Raw genomic sequence first — 24,120 nt, 5'->3', positions numbered from 1 at the left:
ACCAGCGCTGTCACCTCGTCACCAGCCCGACCAGTGCACACTGACCTATTCAGTCCTCACGGGGACAAGGGGAAGTCACCTGCTCCAGCGGGATTTGCACCCCAGCTGCACCAGCCCATGGCCCCTGTGCGAAGTGCTCCCTCCAGGCCCGCCCCACTGTGGCCCCCGCCGACCTCCGAGGGGCCGGGAGGGTCTCCTTCCCTCCCTCTGCGCAGGAGGAGCCCACGCTCCGAGCTCAGTGGCAGGTGGGGGACCAGGCAGAGGTGCCAGGGGGCAGCTGACACCAGGAGCAGGTCCTGAGCGATCTGGCTGCGGGTCCTTTTTCTGCAGGGGCCCCGGGTGGGCTGAGTGAAGGAGGGGGGCGCATAGCAGGCTGTCAGGGAGGGAGTGACTGCCACCCCACCCTGCAGGCACCCTCTGAGACCTGTGATGTGCAGGATTGGAACTGAGCAGTAAAATCCCTCCATGGGGCTCATTAAACACAGGCCCTAAAACTTCACTTGGCTCCTGGAACCTTTGCCGCTGCCTACGCTGCACTAGCCCACTCATCCCCACCCCCATCCCTACCCCGCATACCATCTGTCCTGGGTCAGCGTCTGCCTAGGTCTCCTGTTGGCCCCTGAGGTGGGAACGTCCACCCCCAGACGGGAGAAAGGAGCAGGAGAGCCAGGAAGGTCAGCTGAAGCCCCCGGGTTTTATGAGTGGGGAATCTGAAGTCCAAAGAGGAGAGGGGACTTCTCTGAACTTGGCGTGTCCAGGCGGGAGCTTGGGAGCAAGTGGGAGCTAGTTTAGGAAAACCTTGGCTGAACAAGCCAGCGACCCACTGAGCCAGACCTTAGGGAGTCAGGGGAGTGGGTCAAGCCAGTCTTGGAGCCACGCAATAGTTACCTTGGAGTGAGAGGGCCAGAGGTTTGCTCATAAGGGAAGAACACCTTCTGAGCTTCTGAGACCCCCTGCCGGGTCCTCGCCATGCATGAGCCATGCATACCCTCACATGGGCAGGGGCAAGACCCTCCTGGTCTGTGCTGCTGGGAAGGTTGTCCCTCATGAACAGTCATCTGCTTCTCTGTAACCTACAGAGTTTCCCTCTTTGCTTTGGCTGCTGGGGAACTCAAAGCTACGTTTTTTGTTGTTGTTGTTCAAACTCCTGGGCCTCTGGCACTGTCCTAAACGTCACTGTGTGCCTTTCTAGGCTACCTGGGCCATTAAAAATACCCAACTCTTTATTTCATCCATGTCGTTCTATGTTGCAGGAGCCTGGTCTTTTTCGTTGGTGTGTGTTGTTTCATTGTATGACTGGATCACAATTATTGTTCAGTCTGCTACTGATGGACACTTGGGTTGTTTCTTGTTCAGGGTCACTATGAACAGAGCTGGTGGAACGTTCCTGTCCACGTCTCTCGGTGGACATGGCCTCACTTCTCTCAGGCACACGCCAGGGTGGAATCCCTGGGTCACGCGTATTCATGTGTTTAGCATTAGGAGATACTGTATCTGCCAAACGTTTTCTGGAACGCTGCACCCTCACACGCCCCCCTGCCACGCTGCGGTGAGAGTTCCCGTTGCTCACGTCCTGCCAGCCCTCGGTGCTGTACCTCTGGCTGTGCGGGTGGGTGTGCGGGGTGTACTGCTCTGAATTTGCATATCCCCAGCGGCTCCTGATGCTGAGCACCTTTGAGCTCCCTGTGGCCACGGGACCTCCTGGTTTGTGAAGTGCTGATTTTGACCCTTTTTAAGTGGCACATGCGTAGCAAAGTAGGTAAAGGCTGGTAGACCAGAAGTCCCACGTGAGCCCCCGGGAAGCCATGGAGCTGATGAAACTGCACTTTGGAGCTCAGGCTGCACGTTCCACGGGATGAGAGCTCCACACGCTAGTCCCTAAACACACCGGGAGGCGCGGCCTGGCCCATCGCCTTAGGAGACGTCCCTCCCGAGCTGACAGAGGTTCTGGGTGCGAGCCCTGCTCTGCCACGAGCTCTGGGCAAGTTCCTCACCCGTCCTGAGCCTTGGTTTCTTCACCTATCAAGGGGGGGGCGGTATGGGTGCCACCTCCCAGGACAGCTTAGGTGGTGCCAGCATGGTGCCCCACGTATAGGAACCCCCATCGTCCACAAGCTCCCCCGGCCTGGCCACCCAGGTCTGCGCCTGGTGGAGATGACACCAGGCCTCCAATGAGTGGGATATTCCTACCCCCCATCCCCAGGACTGGGAGGGGCACCACCTCTCCATGCCCGCCCTCTCTCCTGGGCCACCTCGTGAGAACCAGAGCTTGGGTGTGCCGGCCCAGGGCCGGCTGTGCTCACTAACCACGGGGTCTCCCTGACCTGGTCTAGCCTCCAAAGAAGGGGGATGTGTGGCATTTGTGGAGGAGGCGGGGGAGAGTGCCCCGCCCTGTGCCCCTGTGGGCCCGGGTCGGGGTGCAGGTGGACCTCTCGGGGGATTTGGCCGTTGGAGAGCACATCGAAAGGGTCTGGGCCAGCTTGTTTTAATCTAAACACACACCAGGTGTTCAACATGTTTTTATCAAAATATTCTGAACAGCTGTCAGGGGCTCCTCTGCTGCGAGGCCAGATGCCCAGCCCCCAGCAGGCCCGTCCCTCTGCCTAAGTGAGACTTTCAGGTGGACCCCTGCCCGCCGCCTGCTAGCCCAGCCCTCTGGCTCCTGGTGGGGTTTGGACAGTGCTTCCGGCAGGTTGGGAAGGCAGACAGGCCTCCCAGCCCTGCTCTGTGACCCCGGGCAGGCCACTTACCCTCTCTGAACCTCTGTTTTTTCAGCTGTAAGATGGGGGCAGTAGCACCTATCTCCTGGGCCGCTGCACAAACCAAAGCAGCTAATGTATGTTCCCTCACCAGGTCCCCGAGGGAGAGGGCACTCAGTGACTGTCACTATTATAAATAATAACATGAATAGAGCATCCCGTCAGCTTGGAGAAGCGGGCCGCAAGGGCAGGCTTGGGGGCACAGCTGGGTCAGCGTCCCCCAGAGGCTGCCCCTTCCCTCTCAGAGGAGTCCAGAGTCCCTGGGCCCAGCCGTGCGGCGTCTCTGCAGGTCTCGCCTCGCCCGCTGCCCGGCTCGCCCCTCCCCCGCCGAGCAGGCGCGCAGCCCTTGTCCCGGGCGGCCTGGCTGTCCCTTGGGGAAGGCCTCCTGAGATTCGTGGTCCTCAGGACCTCAGGACCTTCTCTGCAGGTGGTGCGCGCTCTCCGGACACCGAGCCCAAGGTGAGCTTCCCGTGCACAGGTGAGGCCTTGCGCCTCCCCTCTGGCCAGAGCGGCCCACGAGGGCTCTTCACCCAGCCCTGTCCAGCGCCTGCCGCCCGTCCCCCTACCCAGACCGCGCATCTGCGGTGGGCCCCGCCATGCATCATCTCCCTGCGTCTCCACCACGGCCCTGGGAGGGGGTCTGTTCAGCCCCACTTACAGACAAGAGACTCAAGCCTCCAAGGGTTTGCTCGAGGTCACACAGCAGTCAGGGCCAGCCCAGTCCAAACCCCTGGTCAGGCATCCTCTGCCAGGCCCAGCAGGCAGCCCACCGCCCTCCGCAGCGCTCCTTCCCGCGCCCTGGCCCGGGTGTGGCTGTCATCAGGGACCTCTGGGGTCAGGCCCCACATGCCTTCTGGGAACGAGAAAGGGGGGAGAAGAGAGAAACCGCCCTCGCTATTCGACAGCCTGTGGGAGCCGCGGGGGTGCGCGATGGCTGACCACTCAGGCCTGACCTGGGGCGCCCCGGGGGCTCCCTCCCTCCCAGGGAGCTACGTCTGCTCCGTGGACAGAGCCACCCACTTTGGGGTGCTCTTCCCATGACACTGGAAGGTCCCAACTGGATTCCCAGTGTCCCTGAGGCCATGGGGGCGTTCATTCATTCATTCATTCAGCGGGTAGGGTGGGTCCTGGAGACCATGGTGGGGCTGGTTCTTTCTGCATCGGGCCTTGCGGAGGGGGGTGGGCGTGAGAGGATGTTCCAGGCAGTGGCACGGACGGCTCGGGGAACATGACAGATGAACACAAGAGCCGGGGGGTTATGGGAGGGGGGAAGGGGGGTGCTGGCGGGCTCCGGAGCCAGCTCATGGGCCGTGTTAGGGAGACTGGATTTAGTCTTGGTGACGGGGGGGAACCGCAGGGCGACGGGCACCCTGCCCAGACCCTCTCAGGCCCCTCGCGGCTGGTTTTGTGCAGCCCCCAGCTTCCACGTGCTTCTGCTTCCGACGCCCGCACCTGCAGCTCTGCTTAGGACGCTGTCCTCGGACGCTGGAGCCTGCTTAGCGTGAAGACGCAGAGCCCCACAGGCCTGGGGTGCGGGGAGGAGGCTTGCCTCTTAGGGCTCAGTTACACTGGCCACGAACAGGGCCGGCCCAGGCTGGCTGTTGACATTTTCATGCTTCTAAGAGTCTGGGTTTGGGGGAGAGGGCGTTTTTCATTCTGGTAAGTGGTTCTCTAGAAGGTTCTCTGTGGCCTGGCGCTGCTACCCACACTGAGAGCTCCGGCGTTCGGGGGCTGGGCAGCGGGGCCTCCCCGGGGAGGTGAGGATCCAGACTGCATGTGCCCCGCAGGCTGGGGCCTGGGCTCTAGGCAGGAGCAGGATGGTGAGGCCAGGCGGGGGCTCCCAGGCCCTGAGCCTCAGACACCCGCCTTTCTGCCCATCGCCCTTTGGCTGTGGGGACGGACTGGCCCCCCCGCCTAGATTTCTAGGACAGCTCGGGCTCACAGGGAGCCAGACGCCTGGTGATGACACACAGCTCCCGGGCGGTCAGAAGGAAGGAGGCCACTTGCTCGTCTGCTCAGGCAGCTGGCTGACTGTTGCCGTCCCTGCCAGCTCCCAGCATAAGGCCACCACAGGGATGCCCGTGACCTCAGGGAGCTCACAGTCTGGAGGGAGCGTCACACGGGTGACCAGACAACTACAGTAGAGCCACAGATGCTCCGAGGGGGTCGACACAGGTGCCACGGAGCACAGAATGGGCACCTAACCGAGGTGAGGGCTGGGGAAAGGCTTCCTAGAGGAGGTGACCCGTTCCTTGGGAAATGAGTCCCAGAGAGCCAGTGGTCGGTGCAGGGCAGCAAATTCAGAGACCGCAGGGGCAGGCAGGAGATGTAGGGGACGGACTGGGCCTGGTCTAGGAATAGGGAGGCAATAGAGAGTGCCGGCAGTGTGGTAAACTAGAAGCCGCTTGCCGCGCTCAAGGCAGCGGCTGCCACACTGCAGCAGCTCAGTTTTGCCTGCGGAATCCCGGGCCATTGTTACTGAATCTTTCAGATTTTCAAAAGAAGCGAAATTTCCAGCTCCTGTTCTTGAAAAACACTATGTGGGCCCAACCAGACATGTCCAGGGGCCACCGGTTTGTGACTCTGGCCTCACTGTGCATAGGACTCGGGCGAAGGCTGAGGCAGGGGCTCCAGCCAGGGCTGGGGGTTCAAGGGACCTCGTTTGTCAGTGTGAGGGAGCTTCTCGAGTCCGCCGACGTGCTGGTGGGCGGCCGTGCGGCACCACCCACGCACCTCTGCGTGTCGCACCTTTGTTCTCAGCACCTCAGGTGCCTGCGGCCGATGGGCAGTGAGAGCCGTGCTGGCGCGTCGGGTCAGTTCTGGTTAACAAGGTGCCACCAGGCTGAAACACGCCGTAAACAGGCCCGTTTCCTCCCTGCGGGCAGAGGGGCCCCAGGGCGGGTGCCAGGGTCCACGGTGAAATCCCTCCCCGCTGGGCTCAGGCCCCCACTGCCCTCTGCCCGGCTGCTCCTGGCCAGAGCAGGCCTGGCGCTGGGTGCTGGCGACCCCGAGGCCCAGGTAAGGAGTTCTGGCTTCTCCGCCGTTCTGCCCAGGCACGCCCAGCCACCGAAGGCTGTGCAGCTCCAGTGTGGGCCGTTTCCTCGTTCACTTCCTCTTTCGTTTTCCTCGTTGGTCTTTCACAAACACCGTGCTATCCTCCGGGCGTTAGTCAAAGCTGGCAAACACTTCCGAGGGCCCGCCTCTGGCCTGGAGCTGATCCAAAGGTGAGGTGCACCCCTGCCCGCAGGGCTCTCGGCCTGGCCGGAGGTTGACCAGCACATCAGTGATTCCCAGATGCAGAATATGTCCTGCGTGCCAAGGGAAGAATCCCTAAAATGAGCCCGGATTTAAATCCAGACACAGAGGATTGAAGTCCCAGCGCTGCCATTTACTGCCTGTGGGACTTTGGGCAAGTTCCTCCCCCTCTTGGGTCTGTGTCATCACCTCTAGAACAGGCCGGTCATGGTACCCATCACGGGGCGTTGTGCAGCGTACATGGGAAATGCTCCTCAAAGCCCTCCCTCAGCAGCCGTGGGGGCCAGTGCCCAGTGTCCCCCTTGTCCTTCTGCTTCAGTGTCTGTGGCTCACCCATCCCCCAAGCCAGGTGAGCTTCGCCCGCATCCCAGAGCCTGCCTGCTGGCTGGGTGGGACCTCTAGTCGGTGGCAGGTTCCTTCCCCTGCCTCGGGTTACACACCGGGGCTCAGAGCCTCTGGGACTGGTCCAGCAAGTGCCTCCTCCTGGTGGGAGAGACTCCTGGTCCTTCCCAGCTGGAGGATGGGTCAGCCAGGGTGGGGTTCTGGGCCCTGGGGCGCCACCTGCCTGAAGGAAAGGGGCATCCCGGGACCGCCCAGGCTGCAAGGTGGAACACACAGACGTGGCCCTCCCCTCTCTCTGGGTAGTACCCTGGCCCACCCCAGGCCCCACGTGCACTTGCAAGGAGAGTGTGTCTCCCAGCTGGGGGCACAGGAACCCTCCCCCATCTTTAGATCCTCCTCCCATCAGAGGCTGGAGGGAGGGGGAGGCAGCCAACCTGCGATGCCCCTGTCCCCGCCCCGGCTGATGTCCCCTGGCGGCTGGAGCCTCCACTGTTAGTTCCGTGAGGGGCCCGGCTCACCAGGGCGCACCTCTTTCTCATTTGCACAGAAACTCCCGGGGGAGGGGGTGCTCTGGGGGAAGCTTACTTCTCCCCCTTCCCCACCCCTGCCCGTTACAGATGAGCAGACAGCCAGACTGACGGGAGAGGCCCAGGCGCCCACCAGGAAAGGGAGCTCTGGGGTGCGGCCACCTCCCCTGGCAGAGCTCTGACCTCAAGGGGGATCCCAGGCGACAGAAGTGTGTCCCCATTCCCTTTCCAGGCCGGGGAACCGTGGCCCTCAGAGGGGCCTGAGGCGAGGACTATCCTAGGCCTGGGTTTTTATTTCAGTATTTTTCCCCCTCTGTGATTTTAAAGCATCCCAAGAAGTGCCCGTCTGCGTGAGCCGGTTGGGCGGAGGGAGGGCAGGTCTCTCCCATCAGTGGCAGGAGGGGCCCCGGGTTGCAGGGTCCCCAGGTGGGGCTCGGGGGCTCCAGACTGGCCTGTCCCAGGTGTTGGGCCGAGTCTGGGCCCAGGCACGTGGTCTGAGGGTGGGCGGTGGGAGCCGAGGGTCTGGTGGGTGGGGCTGGGGGACACAGGCCTGAGGCCTGAGCAGGTTTCCGAGTGAGGACAGGGAACTGAGGCTAGAGCTGATGACCGGTCCAGGCAGGACGGCACAGGGCCTGGGTCCTCGTCTCCGGGCTGGCCTCCCTGCGAGCAGGGCTGGGTCAGAGCCCCCTTGTGCAGCAGGGCTCAGCGGACCTCAGCAGAATGGGGCGTGGGCTCCTCGGGGAGCAGCTCCTGCGTAGGTTTCTGCGTCAGCAGCAGGAACAGCGGTTCCCGGAGGCGCCCGGGGTGTCTGCCCAGGCCCGGGCCTGCCCCGCCCGCCCTGCTCCGCCTCTGAGATCTGTGGCAGTGAGCACCTTCCTGGCCACCCCACTGCGAGGTGGCACCTGCCAGCAGCCAGCTCAGGCCGGGGATCGCTGGCTGCCCCGCTGGGTCCCAGCAAGCTGCCGTCTTGACAGTGAGCATCCTGGGCCAGCAGGTGGACGGCAGGAAGCCCCATGCCACAGGTCTCACGTTTGGGCCACAGCTGGTGGCAGGTATCCCATAATCAGCCTTCAGAAAAGCGTGGATGAGGGCGGGAGGTGGCAGATCCCAGGCACCCTCCCCCGGGCGTTTGCCGGAGGCCATGCTCTGGCCTGTACCGTCTTAGAAACAAGCACTCGGGCCCTGGCTCTGGGACTCCTGGGGCTCAGATGGAAAGACGCCCTCGGCCCAGCCTCGTCACCTCCGGCCCCATGTGAATCCAAGCCCTCTGTCCTTTTTCTCCAACTTCGTCAGCACAGCCCGGAGTTGGCGTCAGTCTCGGTGGCGTCACCCTCCCAGAGCCAGGGCCCGGTTCCCTGAATCCACGTGGTCAGCCTGCCCCAGTGCCCGGCCCTCAGCCACCAGGGGTGCGGCCGGCCCTTGGATAACAGTCGGGACAAGGACGCATGCCCCTCCCTGTGCGGGCAGTGCCGTGGCCTCCGGTCTCAGGAGCCTCTGCCCGGCCCTGCCCTGGAGCACACCAGGTGGGGAGCTGGTGGTGGGCGGCACTGTCTCCTCAAGAACTTCACGGGGAGAGGCTGCACCTGTGTCCCCTCAGTCGGCGGAGCCAGGTGGGCATGGAGATGGTCCTTGCTGGGCGTCCAGCTGCCATTTTCCTTGGGCTGGTACAAAGATCGTCCCTGTGAGGCCGTCCAGGCCGACACAGATTGGCCTTGTTCTCTGCCTCTGTCATTCCCTCCTTCCCCCGGCTCAAGGGCCATGAGGGGGTGGAATAACTAATGACAGGCGGCGCCCTGCTGGGTGGGGGCCTTTGTTCATTTACTGGTCGGCAGACACTTCCTGGGTGCCTGTGTGGGCAGCCACTGGTGCAGGAAGCCTGGCCCCTCCCTCTAGGCAGCCCAGGTCAGCTGGTGCCCAGCCAGAATGGTACGAGTGTTCGGCGGGGGCGGGCAAGTTCTTGGTGCTCAGAAAAGAGAGCAGCTCGCCAGGGAGCATAGAGTTGGAGATGGGAACAAGTGGGTGAGGCTTTGAAGGATGAATAGGAGTTTGCAGGTGGAGCAGGACCTAGTGGTCATGCTATTCCAGGACGTAGCATGGACAGAGGTGTGGGAGAGCGTGGAATGTCTGAAGAGCAGTGGGCCCTGGACCCTGGGTGACTGGGAGGACACCCAGTTAGGACGGACTTGTCTGCTTTGCTGAGGAGCTGGGCTGTGACATGGGTGATGGGGAGCCACAGCAGAGTTTACACAGGGAGAGGTGGGAGCTGTTGACAAGAGGGGGAGGATCCGCACAGGTCCCCAGGCTCAGACTCAGCCGGGGAGACCCCTGGACACTGCCCACACAAGGAGCCCAGGAGAGCAGAGGCATCTGCTGCCCCTCAGCCATCCACGCACCCAGGGAACCTGCCTCTGCCTCCAACTTTGGGGAGGGACCTGAGGGCGGTGCTCAAATGGATGGCGGGGGCAGGGATCCAGCCTCATGCACCTTTCTCCAGAAGCTTCCCTGACCCCCGCACATCCCCCCGTAAATTCCCTCAGACCCCGCACCTTTTTCTTCCCTTCCCAGCCCTGGTCACGATTGTGGGTGTGGGTCTGGACAGTGAGCCCTGGGAGGGCCGAGGGCGGAGGGCAGGAGGCCGACCCTGGCGTCGGCTCGAGGGCTGGCACGTGCAGGCGAGGTGCCAGGTGCTTCATTCTCAGAGTGACCCTGAGAGCCAGGCCATATGCCCACCTTACAGATGGGGAAAATGAGGCTCAGGGAAGTGAAGAGACAGCTGGTTGGGGACAGAGCAGGGAGCCCACCCTGTGTGGGCCTGGGGCAGGGGAGGCGCAGCCGTGACCCCCATGGGGGGCCCGGCCGAGCCTCGGCTGAGCCTGTGGGTGCAGGGAGAGGGGGCTTCTCCTAAGTCCCAGTGGGGCGGAGGGGTGATCAGGGCACAGCCCGCTCTCTGCCCGGGAGACTCTGGTGTCTGCTCCCCACCTTTATGTGCTCTCTTTCTCCTCCCTTCTGTTTCTCTTTCTCGCTTCCTTCCCTCCATCCCTCTCTCTGCTCCTCTCCCTCCGTGTGTCTCTCTGCCCCCTGCTCTCTCCCACCTTCTTTCCCCTGCTGCTCTGTTTGCTCCCCGCTCTCTGCCTGTCTGACCGTCTCTCTTCCCTCCCTCCCTCCGTCTCTCTTCCTGAGTGTGTGTGTCTCTCTGTGTCCTCTGTCTGCCTGTCTGTCTCTTCCCCGCTCCCGTCTCAGCCCTCCCGGCCCAGCTGTGCCCGCCTCTCCCCTTCCTTCCCCACGCGTGCAGCCCTGTCCTGGCAGGGCCTGCCCAAAGCCAGGGGGGTCTCTTGGCCCCTTTGTCCATTACCCTGTGTTTCCGTTCCCACTGCCAAAGGGCATGTCTTTGCTGGGTGTCTTGGTTCAGCTTCTGTAGTGTGACGTCTTTGAGGCCCCGTGGTTGCAGGTCACTGGCCAGCGTGCAGTGGAAGGCTCTCCTGCCCAGTTAGGCCATACATTGCTGCCTCGGGGGCTTCGAGGGGGGCGGGCCCAGGATGAGTCCCCTCCGTGTACCCCGGCTCCCTGAGAGCCACAGCCCACAACAGTGTCACGTAATTAAGACACAGAAGTCCACGATTTCCTCTGTGTGTTGGCAAACAGTGGCCGGCTGCTAATGCTATCCTTTCTTTTAATGGATTCTTGAATTTAAATGATATGTAATTAAACGTAATTAGCCACGTACCCGTTCAGCTCGGTACCGTATGCTGAGTGGGGCCGCCTTGAATCTCATTATGAAGCATCTTCTTTTATGGGCGGATTTCTTCTTCCCTCTTGGGGTGGAGTTCGTTTGACTGGACAGTAAACCTGGCCCCAAGGGCCAGTGAAGGTCCGAGGAGGACAGTCCTGGGCCAGCCGCCCAGGGGATGACGGGGATGACGAATCGGGGTGGGGGTGGGGTTTGCTGGGAGAAGTTCCGGTTCTTTGAGCAGCCACTGGCCTCACTGTCGAGGAGAGAAGAGTCAGGAATCTGATGGGAACTGGTGGGAGGGGGCACAGAGCGGGGACAAGGGTGTCAGCGCCTGGGCAGGTGCAGCCTGAAGATGTCCCCCTCCCCTGACAACCCCTTGCTGAGTGGTGGCTGGGGCACCGCCCCGTCGGGGAGCCGGGCCTCGGGGCTGCCCTCCAGCCCCAGGGGCAGCTGAGGGAGACCCATAAGGGCGCAGCCCGGGCCATGCAGGGCTGCAGCCTCACGCACACAGGCCAGCACGAGGCAAGACCAGGGGCGAGGGGGCCAGGGCGCTGGTACCGCCATTGGGACGTCCCCTAGGGTCCTGGCCTCCCTGCCCCTCCTGCTAGCAATGCCTGTGGTTACACACGCCCATCCCACCCACCAAACTCACTGTCTTCCCTGCGCCTCGGATGCTGATGTGTATCCGTGTGTCCCATCTGTCTGTCCCCCCAGCAGCCTGTGTGCCCAGGGCAGGGCCCAAGGCCGAGTCCTGGCCAGTCTCCCTGCCCAGCACACAGTGCCCTCCCGACGGCTGGCTGCGTCCTCACTGGTCGTGATCACCGTGCTGAACGCCCGCACGAGGCCTGCGGGGCCCCTCCAACCTTGCGTGTCTCCCGCGCTTCTCCCGGGGTTACCTTCATCTAGAGACAGGGCCGCCGCGGCATGGAGGTGTGTGTGCTCTCCCAGGGTCACCAGGTGGGTGAGGGGTGGAGCCTGTTATGCTCAGGGCACAGATGAGCAAACTGAGGCAGAGATGGTTTGCCAGGGGTGGGTTTACTGCCCATTCTGGTGCTCCGTCTCCATTTCTCAGAGGGCGCCTCCTGCCCACCTGCCAGCCCAGCTCGCTGTGCCCTGGGCCGGGCCGGCCCCTCTCAGGTGGAGCCGCCCAGAGGAGTATCCCCTCCCCTACCTGCTTCGGAAGGACCTGAGGGAGGGGGCACCCCTCAGTCTGTACAGGGGAGGGGTTGTCTGCACACCAGGAAGGCCTGGGTTCCCAAGGAGGAGGACCCTCCCGCAGGAAGGGCTGTCCACAGAGCCCCTGGGTGGCCGGGAGGCCGTGAGCGCCCACCCCTGGGAGGACCGAAAGGAAGGGGCCCACGGAGGGTGGACGGCCGGGACCAGGGCTCCCCAGGCCTTTGCTGCAGAGGCCCAGGGGGCAGCTGGCTGAGGCTCGCAGGCCGCCTGTGGTCTCTGTTGCACATTTTCTTCTTTTTACAAAGTTTTAAAAATATGAAAACCATTCTTAGCTCAAGGGTTGTACAAAAACAGGCTGCCAGAGGAATTTGACCCGTAGGCCGTAGAGAATAGCCGCAGTGATGGGAAATAGACACCTTGTATATGTGAGATTATATGCGACCTTTTTAATTAAATTTTCGAGGTATAACATATACCTCAAGAGTATGTTACATATGCATGTTTATGTGCATACAAAGTGCACTGAAAATGAAGAATGTGATGCATTTTCCTCCATGTGCCACCCCTGTAATCACCACCCAGGGCAAGATCTAGAACACTGCCAGCACCCCCATCCCGTTCCCCCAGGAAGGAACCATCTTCTGGCCTCTGCACGGGAGGCTGGTGTACCCGTTCCCGAACCTGATAACAAGCAGGTCGTCTGGTCTGGGTTCTTCGCGCCTGGTCCTTCTGCCCGTCGTGGTGTCTGTGGGGGGCGGTGGAGAGACACTGCAGCGTGGCAGGTGATTCACTGCGGGTGGTGGTGTCCTGTGCTGTTCTGACGCGTGCACGTGCCACCCTCTGTCTCCCTGTTCTCCCGCTGATGGACATTTGTGCAGTTTCTGCCTTTTTGCTATTGCGACTGAAGCTGTTTGGAACATTCTAGTACATGTCTTTGGTGAACATGTTGATGCGCTTTTGCTGTGTTGCATACCTAGGAGTGGAATTGTGTGTCACAAGTAGGTACCCACATGGTTTTCCAGAGTGTGTGCCACATACAACCTTCCCCTATTAACAAGTGAGTATTTCAGCACTGCTGCAGAATAACGTGGATCTTAGATTCCCATGTTCACTAGATTGTCTGGATCTGGCAAGAACGAAATAACGATCCCTTAAAATACCTCCACTGCCACGAGAGAGTTGCGGATCCTGTGGGTGGCGGTGAGGGTCCCTGTGCACTCGTCCCCTTGTCTTGTCCCCAGGGCTCATGTTTGGGGCCTCACCCCTCGGGGGAGTCACGTACCCTCCGCGGCACCTGTCTGTGAGTGTGTCGATCCCTGAGCCGCAGGGTGGCCACACTCGAGAAGACCAGAGGAGCGATGCCTGCCGGCCCTGGCATCTGTAGGTGGCCTCTGCGTGGAGGGGGCGCTGCCCACTGTGACCTTCCTGGAGGGGGTGGGAGCGTCCTGTGGCCGTGCATGCCCTCGGAGGCTCTGGCACCCAGAGTACCGCTGGGAATCAGAGGAATCGGGTCTGATGCCGGCTCTGCCCCCGCTGCGGCCTCCCCCCATTTCCTCACCTGTCAGAGGGGGGCACCTGCCTCCTCCCCGAGGATGGAAGGAGAACATGATGTGAGACGCGGGAGGGCCGTGCCTGGGGACTACAGCAGGAAGGGGGACCGGGCAGAGTGAAAGGTGGGCCCTCCTCGGTCATAAGGGGTATCCACACTTCCCTCCCCCTACACCCCTGCCCAGGTCCCAGGCCTCAGCAGCCCCTGGGGAGGGGGCCTCTAGGCTCCTGGGCTGCAAGGTCTTTAAAAGAAAAGGTGCCGTTGCCCAGGACAGCATTTTAGGGTCACGAGCTTCATAGATGCCAAACCCTTCAAAGGGGCAACTTGACTTTAACGATGGTGTCAGAGCCAACTTCAACCACTTCCTTCCAGGCCAGGGTGGGAGCTTCCGAGGTGGAGGCCCGGTGCTGGGAGGGCGCCTTGTGCTTTCCCAGGACGTTTGGGTCAGACCTTGGGGTAATCGGAGTGGCCCCTACCCCCGCCGAGCTCCAGCCCGCGAGCGGTGGGGCGGCCCTTCCTGTCACCAGGACCCCACGCTCCGGTTCACAGCCCTCCAGGCTGCCCCCGGCCCCCGGGATGAGGTCCCAGTTCCTCCCGCAACTGTCAAGACTCTGGGGGACGTTCCCTGGAGCCCACCCCGAGCCCCTCCCCCTCCATGTGTCCACCTGGAGCCCTGCTCTGCTTCAGGACTCAGCCCGCAGCCCCCCGCCATGGAGCACCCCCCCGGGGTCCCCTTGGTGCTGCACGGACCCCACAGGCATCCACGCGCATCGTGTGGTCTCGCTCCCCTGGTCCTCAGCATCCAGCGGGACCTCGGGGAATACAGCAGGGGATGGATGAAGGCTTTGGGAGCTTCTAGCCCCCCAAATCTCAGCCGGAGAGCAGCTTTGCCGGGAGGCTTCCCCTGCTGGGTGGGAGCAGCCTCTGAGGGAGCTGAGCTGATGGCACATGAGCCCCCCGGGGTTTGGGCAGGAAACTCAGAGAAGGACTGAACTCAGGGCCCTACTCGCAGAGGCGTGATGCTTCTGCTGGCAGCACGGACGGAGCAGGGGCCGGTGGTCACCGCCACGGGGCTCCGAGCAAGCTTCCAACGGGAGGGGCACAGGGGGGAGTCTAGGTGGACGGACAGTCAGGAGGGAGGTGTGCGTGCTCTGGAGTTGCGGTGGCCGGGCCTGGGGCGTGGGGAGGACAGGCACAGCCGTTGGCCAAGACCAGCCTGCCTGATGGGGCACAGAAGGGCCTGCAAGTCTCCCGAGGGCAAGGCCAGGCCTGTGCTAGATGCTGGGAGGCAGCGGCTTCGGAGGGGTCACCTTGGGCTTACGGATCCACTAACCTACGGTCCTGCCCTCTGCAGGCCCAGTGACGAGCACCACCCGGAAGTAAAGGCTGATGGGTATGTGGACAACCTTGCGGAGGCTGTGGACCTGCTGCTGCAGCATGCGGACAAGTGACAGGCCTTCTGGGAGGGCCCCTAGCCTCCTGCCACCCTCCCCTGTGCCCAGACCATCCGAGGCACTGCCCTCTGCCCTGGATGGGCAAGTGAGAGGGTGCCAGCCAGGCAGTTCTGGGCTGCCCTGCCCCTGAGCCACCAGCCCCTCTCCTCTGTCTCCCTCTGCCGACCCCCCTTCCCTCCTCCTCTCCGGTCACATCTCCCAGCCTCCTGGGCGAAGTTTGATCCCCACCTGCTGGCCCATCCCCTGCCTGTGCTTCCCTAGTGAAGTCAAGAGGTGGGGCACATCTGTTGAATCCCCAAACCCATTCTCTCTCCCGTCGGCCAGTCCTTTCAATGCGCTACCGAATCGGACTCCGGCGTTTGCCCACTGCCTCTTATCAAGCCGCACTTGAGTTTTAGGGAGGCGCCTGGAGAAAGCGGGGACCCCCGAGCATAGTCCTTGCAGCCAGAGCCGAGCCAGCCTCCCCGGGACTGCCCAGCGGCCCCTGCCCTCCCCTGGTGTCAGAGGGACCGCTCAGCGCTCCCCACGAACCCCCCAAACAATGCAGCCCGCCTTTCCTATCCCAAGTCACCTCTGGAGCCCAAATGGAGCGGCTCCCAGGGGCACTTTAACGACTGCCGTCCTTCAGAGCGAGAATTGTAACCTCTGGAATCCGGGTGGCAGGTGGAGGGTAGCTTCTGGAGCCTTAACTCGATAGACTTGAACGTGTCACATCCAGGAAACTAACGGTTAAATCAACTCTGCCCTGACCTGCGGTGACTCTGGCTCTGACTCTGCGGGGCGGGCGGCGGGGAGGAGGCACCGTCCCTGATCCTGCCCTGGACTTGAGCCCCTGCACATCAGGGGGCCAGGGCCCGGAGACACCTCGCCTGCCTCAAGCCCTTTGTTTAATGGAGGGGGAAACTGAGGCCCCACGGGACCAGGTGGACGGGGCAAGCGTGGGCCTTCCCTCACGCAGCGGCCCAAGGTGGCGGGCGGTGAGCCGCGGGCTTCCCAGATTCACTCACAGCCCGAGTTTCAGGTTTCAGCCTCAATCAGCAGAACAGATAACTTGAATGCTCTGTTTCTCCCCAAATCCATCCAGAACCCACTGACAAATCTTGGGAGACTCCTCATGAAAAGAAGTCGTGAGTCTTCCGTAACAGGATTTCCATTAAACGAAGGCAGATGATGATAAAACGCTTGGCCCTGAACCTGAGTCCCCAGCACGGGAGCCCAGGGCCGGCGGGGGGCTGTGCGGTCCCCAGGCCTTGCCCGCCAGGCCGGCCGCTGTTAAATCAGGATTACGAAGAAATGGTGGTGGCTGAGTCTTTCCATCAAGGTGAGAGGCCACCGGCCAGGCTCGGGTCATTGGCTTGCGAGGGAGGAGGGGCGTTTGGCCTGTTAGCTGGAAAATATGCAGATGGGCTGCTCCTGGATGGAGTCCCCTAATCCCAGCTCAGGTGACCAGCGCGGCGCGGGCAGCAGGCACCGGGGCTCGGGAGGCGACTGTGCGCGGATGGGCCTGCAGCCTTGTGTTGGGTTTGTTCCCTCTTGTCTTTCTTTCCTTTTTCGTGGGCTGCCCTTGCCTGCTGTCCTCGGCAGGGGCTTGCAGGCAGGGCAGTGTGGTTCTGGAGGAAGGAGGCCGGGGGTCCCGCTCTCCATGGACAAGCGGAGCCTCCCCTTGCGAGCTGCTGCCCGGGAGTGAGGACGGAGAGGGACTCAGAGGGGCAGCAGGCGCAGACCCCTGCTTTGGGCAGAGAACACGCTGCCCCCCCCACCGAGCTGTGGGTTCTGTGGACACTGTCATCTCCCCATTTTACAGATAAGGAACCTGAGGTGCGGAGAAACTGACTTGCCTACGGGCTGACGGCTGGCAAGGGCAGAGCCGAGGCTCAAATCAAGGTCTGACCCTGCATCCCATGCCCTTTCTAGTCCCTTCCACGATCCCTCCACAGGGGATGACCTGCGGTGGCCCCGGTGGCTGTGACTTTCCAGGCGAGGAGCGCCCTGGCATCCTCCCAGTGGAGATGAAATGTGCCTCGGGATTGAGGTCCAGCCCTACTCTGGGGGCGCCATGTACCCCCGAGCCTCAGCTATCTCATCCTTCCCTGAGCCCTGCCGGGGACCAGGCCCGGCCAGGCCAGGGTGCCCCATCGCCCCGCTGGGGATGCTGACCCCTGTCCTGCTGCCGCGCCGGGGGCTGCCCAGAAGTGAGGATGACCTACCTCACCCCTGGGTCCTTCCAGCTGTCGGGCCCTGGCCTGATGCCCACCCTCCTTCCCCACCCCCAAGCAGGACAGTTCTCAGGCCAGAGATCGACGGAACCACAGGCCACGGGTAGGGCTGGAGTTCAGGGCTGGCAGTGGCCTGAGAACCTGTCTGTGGTCAGGAGACGCGTCCCAGATCTGCCACAGGCCCAGCAGACACTCCAGGCTCTGGGGGCACCCAGCAGAGCTGCTGGAAGGGGTAGGGACGGGTGGGGCGGAGAAGAGGGCAGGACGGGGGCACAAGGGCCTCACCTACCCCCAGATCTCCCAACTCAAGCGTCCACACGGTACCAGCCCTGCGTGAAAACCCGATTCAAACTGGGTTAATCCAGCAAGAGTTTATCATCTACGAGGCTTCCAAGTCCAGGCCTGGCTGGATCCGGGTCCCAAGAAAGTCCCAGGCTGACCCTGGGGCAGGGCAATGGCGGCTCCAGCCAAACACACACGGGAGAGGAGAGGGGCGTGGCACCAGGAGGACATCCACATCATCCTCTCGCTGCCCTGCCGGGAGCTGGGAGCCAGGCTGAGGGGTCCGAGTCCTCACCGGCAGGTGTGTGCCCACCATGGGGCCCAGACAGCTGCGGCGCTTCTCTCCTCCTCAGATCAGGTGAACGAGGTCCCTGCAAAGGCCTGGCCTACCCACTGGGCCACGCCTGCCCCTCTCGGGGAAGCGGGCGGGCAGCGGCAGGAAGAAGGGGCACAGGGGTGGGGACGCTGGGAGGGACACGCGTGGGTGCCTGCTGGGTGCTCACGGTGCCACCTCCCACCCAGCGTGAGTATCCACTAGGTCCCGCTTTCCCACTCAGAACTGTCCCGCTTTAGATGATAAACATACTGGACACTTTGTATCATCTCATTTTTTCTTAAGTTTTGATTTTTTAAAAAAATAAGATTATAAAAGCAATATGTTTTACTATAGGAACATTAACAGAAAAGTTTACAAAGAAACCACACAAGTCACTCAGAGCCTGACCACTGTTAATATCTGGATGCATTTCCTTTCACCCCTCTTTCCAGGTGGAGATAAATGTTTTAACACAGTCTGGATTGTACTGTCTAGTGTGGTACTGGGGGTTCTTTGGTGTTGATTCTCTCATTTAAGCCCCGAGAGCGTTACAAGCCCCGTCTGCATATGAGGAGGCTGCCTGGAGCCAGCGTATGTCCTGGTGGCCCACAGACGGCGCCCGTGTCAGCTGCAGGCGGTCCACAGCGGGGCCAGGTCCAGAGACCTGCAGCCGGACCCAACGGCAGGGCGTTTGAGCTGCTGCCCAGTGAGCCCCAGGGCCTGTGCCCGAGACGGTGTCCTCCCCCTGCCACAGGGGAGGCACCACTGGGTGAGCTGAGCCGGGGAGATTCTGCTCCATCCGGGCCATGCCCCGACAGCAGGGCCGGCGCCAGACCCAGATCCAGACCCGAGCACAGCCAGGGTTGTCACCTGAGGGGGGGCAGGTAAGGAGCTATCAGGGCTGTAGGTCCATCCGGGGCCACTCTGTGGAAGCCTCCCCTGCCGGTCATGGGGGACGTGAGGCCGGGTCCCGGGGCCCCTGGGCTTCGGGGCTGCAAGGCTGCTCCTCTCACCCCCACCCTCAGCCATAGCAGCCTTGCTTCACCTGCTTCGTGAACTTTTTGTTTGAATAAGGAACAGCTGCTAAAGCGAAAACAAGAACAGTCTGGACGGGGTGCTCTTGTGTCTCGTTCCCAGAGGGCGCATGCCCTCAGGACCTAATAGATCTCCAGGCAAAACCTCTGCGGTCAGATGATGTGGGCCAACCTTGGGTTATAGAAATGACAGAAGCCTCCCTAAGCCTGTCCTCGAGGCTGCAAACATCCTGGTCTCCTGAGCTTGGTTAGCGAGGGGTCCCTGACTTGAGGGCCAGGCACAGGGACCGTGTGCCCTGGAGCCCACTCTGAGCTGAGCTGTGAGCGCTGGCGACCCCTCGGCGCGAGCAGCACAGATCCGAGCCGTGCTGCCCTCCGAGGAGCGTGGGGTCCCAGCGTGCGCCCCCTCCCTGGCTACCCTGGTGGGCGGGGGGCCCCGCAGGCCCCCAGGGCTCCAGGCCAGGCGCCCTGCAGCAGTGCACCCTGGAGCAACTGCTGCGTGGCCTTGCCTGGCAGGCATCTCCACCCGGAACACACAGGTACTGCCTGCCACGGTGCTGGGCACCCCCGGGATCACAGCCGTGGCAGTGGCCAGCACCCCCGTCGTGGTCGCTCACAGCCTCCTGCACCTGAGCCTCTCGACAGCTCTGAGATGTCCACTAGCCCCGTTTTATAGACCTGACCCTGAGGCTCGGAGGGGACAGAAGGGCCCAGGCTCTGCCCGTGCCAGTCCAGAACGAAGGGTCCCAAAGGCAGAGGGGGGACCCTCCGATCTGCCACACCCAACAGAAAGCACACAGCCGGCTCCCAGCAGCTGGGTATTGAACCAGGAAGCTTTATTTACACAGTAAAAGTAACAAGCAAATTCCTGAGAGACTAGAGCGGCTCTAGTGCAAGACAGTCGCGGCCCGTGCGGAGGACAGGCTGCGGTGGGTGGAGGTGGGGACAGACCCAGCGCCTCTGCACCCAGCGCTTCGCCCCGGGCAGGGGCCTGGCCCAACACTGCCCGTCCTGGCCGCCACACTTCCTGAGGCTCCCCAGTGCCCACGAGGTACAGCTGGGAAAGCGCACACGGCCCCAGAGACCGCCGACTCGCCGTCCCCGCGCCCCGGGACATCGCCCCCCCCGCACTGAAACACAATTTCTTTGCCAAAGAGACTATGCTAGAAGGTCAGACTATCCTACCTAGGCTACAAGATCTCTGCTGCGGTCTGGGATTTTTTTTCTTTTTTTTTTTTTTTAATCTTTTTCTCTTCTCTTTCAAGAGGAATGGTTTTCTCTGGCACCAATGGGAGGGGTCTGGCCAACTGTGTGGCCGTGGCAAGACGTGGCACAACTGCCTACACGGAGGCACCGCCCTGGCCGGGCTGCCGCCCCAGCGCCCGGAGCAGGGGGGGGACCGCTCGCGCCCCAGGCCGCGGGGCCTGAAGCGGTCATCGTTTGGGTGACCGGCCCCAAGGCCAGAGCACACGCGACTTGAGCCCGCGGCGGGGCATCCAAGGCTTGCGCTGAGGCCCCCGGCAGTGCCAGCCGGAGTGCGGAAACGCACACGCCAACCCTGCCTGGAGACCCATTTGGATGTTGGGTTTGTTTTTTTTCTAAGGTGGACTTTTCCTTTATTTAAATTTTCTTTCCGCGTACAAATTCACAAGACTTTCCTGCTACAAAAATTTTGCTGAAAAGTAAGGCTTTCTGAGAATGAAAATTCGTATGCATGATCAGAACAAGCTCTCCTGCGGCCTGGATGTCGTGTCTGCCTGTGGGCCCTGCGCCGGACCCCGGCCTCCACCGTGAGTAAGGCAAGAGGGTTTGCGGTAATGTAAACGGCGAGGCTGTGGCCCTGGCCCCCGGCCCGGCCCGGCCCTCACAGGCAGCAGCCCATGAGTCCAGCGGCTCTAGCAGGCGCTCCCTCTGGAGTGAGCAGGGATGCCCCGCGACAGGAAGCCCCCCTCCCCATCCACGACCCCGTTCTTGTCCTTCAGGGCCCCCGGGGCCGCGGACGGCCTGACACGGCCCTCCCTCCCGGCTCTCAACTTCCTCAGAGGCAGGAGTGCATGGGCTGCAAGAGGCGGGGCCCCCGCAGAAGTGAGGCTTGGGGGGGCCCACCAGGCCGCCTGCTGCCCCCCCGGGGCAGCCCCCTGGGGTCAGAGGCAGCCTCCCTCCAAGACCAAATTCCCGGTGCCAGAGGAGCAGAGCACAGATGGGCCTCTGGCAGCGTGGCAGCACCTTCTAGATGAGGTCTGCTCTCTTCAATTAAGACCGACAGGAAGCCACCGGAAGGCCATCTCTTTCTCTGAGAGGGGTCACTGGCCATCCTCTCCCCTCCCTGCTGCTGTCGTGGGCTTTGGCGAGGAGCTTCGGTTGGGGCAGGAACAGCCAAGAGAGGCCTGAGGCGGCTGGAGAGGGCCAAACCCTGCCTTGGGCTGGGATCCCTTCTGCCTTTTGGGTTGATAGGACCAGCCTGCGGGGAGGTGGGGACGATGGGGCCACTGCCTGTCCTTCCCTGCCACCAGGCCTGGGAAGGGGGGAGGTGACCGGCAGGGTCCAAGGGAGTCCCCTGCACCACAGGCCTGTGACACCCACCCACCGCCAGGTGCCTTCCCTCCCGGCCCCGAGGAAAGGCCCATCCTGGCTGAGTCTCGCCCCTCTCGGTGGGTGAGGGAGGCGGGATCCTGCTTGTCCTGCCCCAGGAAGGACTGCTGTCCTGCATGCGCCCTCTATGGCCACTCTTGGTGCGGGCCAGGTGTCAACACCTCCCACCCCAGGCTTTCTGAGGCCGTGAGGCGCCAGCACGTACTCTGTGAATTCATACGTTGGTCACTGGACGCCACCGAACAGCTGCCCCAGCCTCCTCTGGATCAGCTCTAAGACGACGAGCCACCAGGCGGGGATCAGGCGCACCCAGGGCCGCCGGCTGCCTGGCCCGACTCCCCAGGCTCCCCAGGGGACGTGCCTTCGGAGGGCCTGCCCAGCGCCCGCACACCCGTCCCGCTCTACAGCCTGAGGCTTTCCACACGGTCTTGGGGGGCCGCGGAGCTGGGTTTTCTGCAAGCATCTTACGGCTGATTTTTAAGAAAAGCCAAGTATACATGAGAACTGGAGCCCCCTCGCCTTTGATGTAAAAAAGTAAAGGTTTAAGTAAAGTTTCCCAAGTACTGTCTCTCTCCTCAGTGGAAAGAAAGCGAGAGCCACTTGTACTCGACCTGCGCGGTGAGGCATCCGCCGTGAACAGAAGTGCAGGAGCAAAGTGACTCCGAGAGAGCCTCTGTCGCGGCAGCGAGCTCCAGGGAACGCGCAGGTATGTTCAGCCTCACGGGAAAAAGGGGACTCGCTCACAAGCCGGCCCAACTGCTATCGTCTGAGGAAGGCGCCAAGCTGCTAAAAGCCAGATTCCAAGGCAGCAGAGCCCAGGTGGCACGTGTGCACGCGGGGCTGGAGAGGAGCTGTCTGGGAGGGAGACGTCGGGGGGCGGGGCTCCTCGGCAACCCCGGGGGGCGGGGGGTCCGGAGCCGGGGAGGGTGCGCGCGCGTCTCGCCCTATGCCTGCGGCGGGGAGAGGCACTCGCCGCCCTCTGCTCCCCGGCCCACCGACAACGAGCCTGCGCGTGAAGGCGGCGGGGCCCCAGAGCGGCCAGCAGACGCCCTCCGGCCCAAAACGAGCGCGGGGCCTGGGGCTGTGTGCCTGCACAGAAGTCCTGCTTCCTGAGGACGTTTTCAAGAGGTCGCCCTTTTATGGTGACATCGCTCCACTCACCTGACACTCCGTGACAGGTTGGTCACGGAGAATGGCTGCCAGCTGCCGACCCTGCCAGAGCAGCCCCCAGAGCGGCAGGGAGCCCGGGGCCAGGCCGTCCACGCCGCAGGAGGGGCTCGTGGCTCTGCCTTTTCGGCCAACAGAGCCACCAAATGTCTACCCAACTAGACGGCCTCTAACGAGCGCCCCGAGTTGTTCCCTGGACCCTGAGAGTCCAGATGTGGAGGCCACCCGGCAGCCCAGGGCCGCTGTCCCCCGCACTTGGCATTAAGGCTAAATGGTTCTGGTGTCACCACGGAAGGAAGCCTCTCCCGACCCCGCCCAGGCCCCAAGCTGGAGACCTGGGAGAGAAGGCACGGAATACGACTGAGGGAGGGAGGGCGCTGTGGGCCGACTCCCCCCCACTGAACCTGAGCAGGAGGCCGAGAAGGGCCGTGACCCCAGCGGAGGGACCCGAGCCCGGGCGGAAACCCGGGCCGGCGGTCAGCGCGTAGAGCGGGCCGGCCCTGCCGCAGCGCCACGGGACTGCCCAGCGGGGACGGCTGGGACGCTTGCGCCGACGTCCCATGGGAAAGAGGGGGAAGGCGACCGAAACCAAGAAGCTTCTCTCCCGGCCGTGGCAGCTCCACGGAGCGTGGGTGCGGTGCTGGTGAAAGGCTGAGACCCTGCACCGCGGGCCCGGCCAGGCGGCTGGTGCTGGGCCAGGACCCCGCGGGCGGGACGGCGTCTGGGGAGGTGGTGGGCTCGCTCCTGGGCCCCAAGGCCTTCCAGGAAGCGCTGATCAGGCCCAGGGGTGGGGCTCCCCCAGGGGGCCCGCCCAGCGCCCGGCGGGAGCGGGGGGCGGGAGGCCCGTGGATTCTAGCACACCCCCTGCCCTGCCCGCCCCGCCGCCGACCGGGGCCCCTCAGTTGTTCTCTATCTGCTCAATGTCCAGCTCGCCGTCCAGGGAGCAGGGGCTATTGCGGACGGCCCCGCGGTCCCGCCAGGCCGTGCCCGGCTCCCCACGCCCGCCGCAGCCCTCGCCTAGGGCGCAGCCACCCGCCTCCTCGCAGCACGGCTCCTCCTGGCAGGCGGGGTGGTCGTCCAGGGACGGGGGCAGAGGCTCGGGTATCGGGGTCCCGGCAGGGGTCCTGCCCCCCGTGCCGGAGGCCGAGAGCAAGGCGGTCCAGGACCTGGTACTGCTGATGTGGAGGGCGAAGGGGCTGTGAGGGCCGCGGTCCTCCGTCCCTGCGCTCAGGCAGCTGAGGCTGCTGAAGGTCTGACAGTTCTGTGGGGGAGACAGACACACACGTCACTCAGGGTCACGTTCCTGGAACCCAAGGACCGCACGCCCCAGCCAGCCAGGCCCAGGCCCCGGGGGCTATCTGCTGGTGGGCCCGCCGGGCAGCAGAAGACCACCCAAGTCCCGGCCTCCTCCCCGACCTGGGCAAGGACAAGGATAACGTATGAAGAAATACCCCTGGCCAGTGAACACCATGTTAATAAAGAAAATGCGAGGTGCAGTTATTCATCTGCAAATTGGCAAAGAGGACTAGCTTGCTAACACCCAGTTCTGGGGGTACCGGCATGCCCAGAGCCCTTCACACACAACCTTTCTGAAAATGGATCTGAACCCTTCATCAGGCAATTTCACTTCTAGAATTTTTATCTGAAGAAAACAATCCGGACGCATGCAGAAATTCAGTGACATGAACGGTCCTCGTCACGCTGTTAAATTGAAAAGAAGA

At 62.8% G+C, this 24,120-nt stretch overlaps 2 protein-coding genes across 10 annotated transcripts in view; one reads left to right on the top strand and one right to left on the bottom strand.

Moving 5' to 3' along the window:
- LHPP (phospholysine phosphohistidine inorganic pyrophosphate phosphatase) overlaps positions 1 to 24,120 on the top strand; it is a 155,747-nt gene that overhangs the window by 122,094 nt on the left and 9,533 nt on the right. For 2 of the 7 annotated variants that reach the window (XM_059899523.1, XM_059899524.1), the window contains exons 7-10: positions 14,693 to 16,113; positions 16,597 to 17,648; positions 18,059 to 20,430; positions 21,812 to 21,938. In XM_059899523.1, the coding sequence (XP_059755506.1) occupies positions 14,693 to 14,789 (97 nt within the window). In that variant the 3' untranslated portion in view covers positions 14,790 to 16,113; positions 16,597 to 17,648; positions 18,059 to 20,430; positions 21,812 to 21,938. Of the gene's footprint in view, positions 1 to 14,692; positions 16,114 to 16,596; positions 17,649 to 17,960; positions 20,431 to 21,811; positions 21,939 to 24,120 lie in introns of all 7 variants that reach the window. The other 5 variants (XM_059899526.1, XM_059899525.1, XM_059899528.1 and 2 more) reach the window with 5 other exon arrangements.
- FAM53B (family with sequence similarity 53 member B) overlaps positions 19,456 to 24,120 on the bottom strand; it is a 128,173-nt gene continuing 123,508 nt past the window's right edge. For all 3 annotated transcript variants that reach the window (XM_059899518.1, XM_059899517.1, XM_059899520.1), the window contains exon 5: positions 19,456 to 23,660. In XM_059899518.1, the coding sequence (XP_059755501.1) occupies positions 23,298 to 23,660 (363 nt within the window). In that variant the 3' untranslated portion in view covers positions 19,456 to 23,297. The remainder of the gene's footprint in view (positions 23,661 to 24,120) is intronic.

This window comes from Balaenoptera ricei, chromosome 16 (genome assembly GCF_028023285.1).
Source record: "Balaenoptera ricei isolate mBalRic1 chromosome 16, mBalRic1.hap2, whole genome shotgun sequence".
Lineage (NCBI taxonomy): Eukaryota > Metazoa > Chordata > Mammalia > Artiodactyla > Balaenopteridae > Balaenoptera > Balaenoptera ricei.
The sequence above is the reverse complement of the archived record's forward strand: the minus strand, read 5'-3'. Positions and strand labels throughout refer to the sequence as shown.